This window comes from Nycticebus coucang, chromosome X (genome assembly GCF_027406575.1).
Source record: "Nycticebus coucang isolate mNycCou1 chromosome X, mNycCou1.pri, whole genome shotgun sequence".
In the NCBI taxonomy this organism is placed as follows: domain Eukaryota; kingdom Metazoa; phylum Chordata; class Mammalia; order Primates; family Lorisidae; genus Nycticebus; species Nycticebus coucang.
In genome coordinates this window covers 7,319,468-7,323,415 of record NC_069804.1, presented here as the reverse complement: position 1 = coordinate 7,323,415, position 3,948 = coordinate 7,319,468, and the positions used below count along the sequence as shown (strand labels likewise).

The 3,948-nt window shown below is 53.9% G+C and overlaps 1 protein-coding gene across 1 annotated transcript; it reads left to right on the top strand.

Annotated features, from left to right (window-relative positions):
• The first annotated feature begins 1,013 nt into the window (after window positions 1-1,013).
• Window positions 1,014-3,704, top strand: LOC128578471 (transcription initiation factor TFIID subunit 3-like). The gene has a single exon (XM_053581126.1). It carries the CDS (start codon window positions 1,014-1,016, stop codon window positions 3,702-3,704), a length of 2,691 nt encoding a protein of 896 aa, XP_053437101.1.
• The last annotated feature ends 244 nt before the right edge of the window (window positions 3,705-3,948 follow it).

The following is a 3,948-nucleotide window of genomic DNA, read 5'->3' as shown; positions in this document are numbered from 1 at the left end:
GTCCTGACCAGGGTGGGCGGGGTGGAGGGAGGGCATGGGTAGGGTGGGTGGAGCCAGGTGGGCGGAGCCTTGTGGGCGGGGCCAGGGCAGCAGATCTATATAAGGCGAGCAGGAGCAGGGCTGCGGCTTCATTCTGCGCTGGACGCTCGGCTGAGAGGTTGCTTCAGGCTGTGGCTCCACACCTCAGGACCAGGAGCAGGCTTGAGGTGAGCTGGTTGGCCGGGAACCCCAGGGACGATTTCCCCTGTGTGGGAGCCCTAGAGGTTGAATCAGGGTGTGTGTGTGGAGAGCAGGCTTTGAGGTGAGCTGGTTCGCTGGGATCCCGGGGACAACTTCCCCTGTGTGGGGGCCCTAGAGTTTGAATCAGGGTGTGTGTGTGGAGAGCAGGCTTTGAGGTGAGCTGGTTCACTGGGATCCCGGGGACAATTTCCACTGTGTGGGGGCCCTAGAGGTTGAATCAGGGTGTGTGTGTGTGGAAAGCAGGCTTTGAGGTGAGCTGGTTCACTGGGATCCCGGGGACAACTTCCCCTGTGTGGGGGCCCTAGAGGTTGAATCAGGGTGTGTGTGTGGAGAGAAGGCTTTGAGGTGAGCTGGTTCGCTGGGATCCCGGGGACAACTTCCCCTGTGTGGGGGCCCTAGAGTTTGAATCAGGGTGTGTGTGTGGAGAGCAGGCTTTGAGGTGAGCTGGTTCGCTGGGATCCCGGGGACAACTTCCCCTGTGTGGGTGCCCTAGAGGTTGAATCAGGGTGTGTGTGTGTGGGGAACAGGCTGAGGTGAGCTGGTTGGCGGGATCCTGGGGACAATTTTTCCATTGTGGGGGCCCTATAGGTTGCATCAGGGTGTGTGTTGGGGGGGAGCAGGCTTGAGGTGAGCTGGTTGGTCGGAATCCCGGGGACAATTTCCCCATTGCTTGATTCCTAGAGGTTGAATCAGGGTGTGTGTGTGTGTGGGCGGGTGCTGCTAAAATCAGGTGGCGGTGGGACTGGCCAGAGTTCCGGGGTCCACACAGCAGGATGTCCGAGAATTACTCCAGGTCATTGTTGAGGGTCTCTGTGGCGCAGATCTGTCAGGCGCTGGGCTGGGACTCGGTGCAGCTCAGCGCCTGCGAGCTCCTCACGGACGTGCTGGAGCGCTATCTGCAGCAGCTGGCCCGCGGCTGCCATAGGGCCTCTGAGCTCCATGGTCGAACGTGCCCAACTTTGGATGACCTTGCTGAAGCTTTCCAACTTATGGGGGTTAGTCTGCACGAACTAGAAGACTATGTTCACAATATTGAACCTGTTGCTTTCCCACATCGAATCCCTTCGTTTCCCGTTAGGAAGAACAATGTACTTCAGTTTCCTCGACCTGGAAGTACAGATGCCGACGAAAGAAAAGAACACATCCCAGATTACATGCCACCCATGGTGTCTTCTGGGAAAGAGAAAGGAGAGGAGCAGGTGCCCACGGGTGGGGGCGCCTCAGCAGGAGCCAGGCAGGTTCCCTTGGAAGAGGATGATGAACTAGAGGAGGAGGAAATTCTGAACCATGAGAATTTCCTGGGTAAGAGACCGCTGGACAGCCCTGAAGCTGAAGAAATGCCTGCCACGAAGCGCCCTCGGCTGCTGAGCAGGAAAAGGCACAGCCTAGATGTCCTGGTGTTGGAAGCTCTAGAACCCCTCAGCTCAATAAACACGAAAAGGGTCCCACCCAGGCTCCCTCCAGAGCATGTGCAGGACAGCACAGACCTCACCCCTGTGTCTCCAGAGTCGCCCATGTTGATTGCAATTGTAAAATCACAACTGCCGACTGCAAAACCATTGGAAACCAAGTCCTTTACACGTAAAACAAAGACTAAAATTACTTCTCTAGGACAGAAGGCTGAGTCACCAGCAATGGTCGGAAGTCCTATTTGGCCACCAAAAATGATGTCCAAACAGAAGAAATTACCGGGATATTGTAAGAGCCCCAAGGTTCTGACTCACATTGCTCAGGTACACGTCAGACCAGAAACACCAACCAGGACTCCTTCAGCTGCAGTAAGTGAAAACGTCAGTAAAGAGGCTGTCCAGGTAAAGCAGACAAGAATGGCTCCTGATGCCAGGAAGCTGAGCAGTGAGAATCAGCTGAAAGAGGCTGTGATGACAGATAAAACGATCGGTGACTCTATCCATGCTGTGATTGCACATGCTTGTGCTGAAGGACAGCCAGATCCTTTTGAACTCTCCTCTGAATCAGAATCCGAAGGAAACATTTTTACCAGCCTCCAAAGAATTTTCGGTTTGGAGTGCACCTCTCCAAAAGCCTCCACTTCCTCAAACAATTTCAGGAAGTTAGGATCCACTCCCCCGCCTCTTTCGGGTGGAACTTCCAGGTCCAATAACTCCTGGACAATGGACCCCTCCACTGCTGAGGTTGTGCGGAAAACAAAGCTGGGGATGCCTTCAAATACGCCTCCCAACTTTCCTTACATCTCTTCTCCTTCCGTGTCCCCTGCCACTCCTGAGCCTCTCCACAAGGTGTATGAAAAGAAAGGCAAGCTGCCCTCCTTAATGGAGGTGAAGAAGAAATTGAAAGAGTTGCTGAAGACTAAAATGGAAAACAAAGAAAAGCAGAGAGACGGGGCCAGAGGAAAAGACAAAGAGAAGGAAAGTGAAGTGAAAGAGAAAGCAAAGGAAGGCGGCAAGGAAACCAAGTATCCGTGGAAGGAATTTCTGAAAGATGAGGACTCAGCGCCCTCCAACTTTAAAACAACAGAATTTGAAGATGTTGATGCACAAGTGAGAGTGAAAGATGCAATTGTGAGGAAGGAGAAAGAGGAGCATAAAGATAAGAAAAAAGATAGAGAAAGGGGTAAAGAAGATAAGGAGGAAAGAGAACAGGAGAAAGTTCAAGACAGAGGAGGAGAAGTTAAGGTGAAAGCAACACCAGCCCCTCTGGTTCTGCCCCAGAAAGAGATGGCCGTGTTCAGCCCCGCTGCCACAGCCGGGGTCCCCGCCCTGCTGCCCTGGTCGGCACCAACGCTGCTGGGAAAACTCTCTGAGGAAAAAGAGAAACCTAAGGAGAAAGAAAGGAGAAAGGAGAGGCAGGAGAAGGAAGAGAAGAAGAGGGAGAAAGAAAACAGAGGAAGAGACAAGACAAGACAAGACAAGGAGAAACACAAGCATGAAGAAATAAAAGTGGAGCCAGTCATGCCAGCCCGGACTCCAGTTATCCCCAGAGTCACCTACCAAGACATTGCTGGCCAAAACAAGATTGTCATCAGTGAAGTGGTTCCCACCCTGGAGGCTAAGCCGGCTGCCTCCCTGAACCGGCCCAGGACACTGCCCCTGGCAACCGTGGCCCCAGCCTGTGGCCCCTTGCACGTGGGCCCCGCACCTCCACTGCCACTCCTAGTGCCCACTGCCTGCCCAGCACTTCTACCCTCCTGGGGCCGTACGGTGGCCTGCAGTGCCAAGGCCCCCATACGCAGCGTGGTGACCGAGACCATCAGTAGTTATGTGATGTACGATGAGTGGGACGAGCAGATCTGGATCTGCCCCGGGTGTAACAAGCCTGACGACGGGAGCCCGATGATCAGCTGTGACGACTGCAATGACTGGTACCACTGGCCCTGTGTCGGAGTAACGGCTGCACCGCCGGAGGAGATGCAGTGGTTCTGTCTCGAGTGTGCCAGTAAAAGGAGAGCAAAAGAGCACAAGGAGAGGAGGCACCCAGCACACTGACGTCAGTCTGCACTTGGGCCTGGCAGAGCGCTGCGTGCTCCCTTGCTTCCCTGGCTCCTCTGCAGGGAAGCTGGTGTGACTGCCATCACATCTGCCCCCAATTCCTGTAGATAATGGATCCCGCAAGACGGATGACCAGAGCACACCACCCCTCTGCAGCCTCTTCTTCTTCTTTTTTTTTTTTTTAATTTAAATCATAGGTGTGTACATTATCATGTACAAATCATGGGGTACAATGTGCTGA

What these genes read in the sequence shown, in the direction of transcription:
- LOC128578471 (XM_053581126.1), top strand. Translation starts at nt 1,014, where the DNA reads ATGTCCGAGAATTACTCCAGGTCATTGTTGAGGGTCTCTGTGGCGCAG.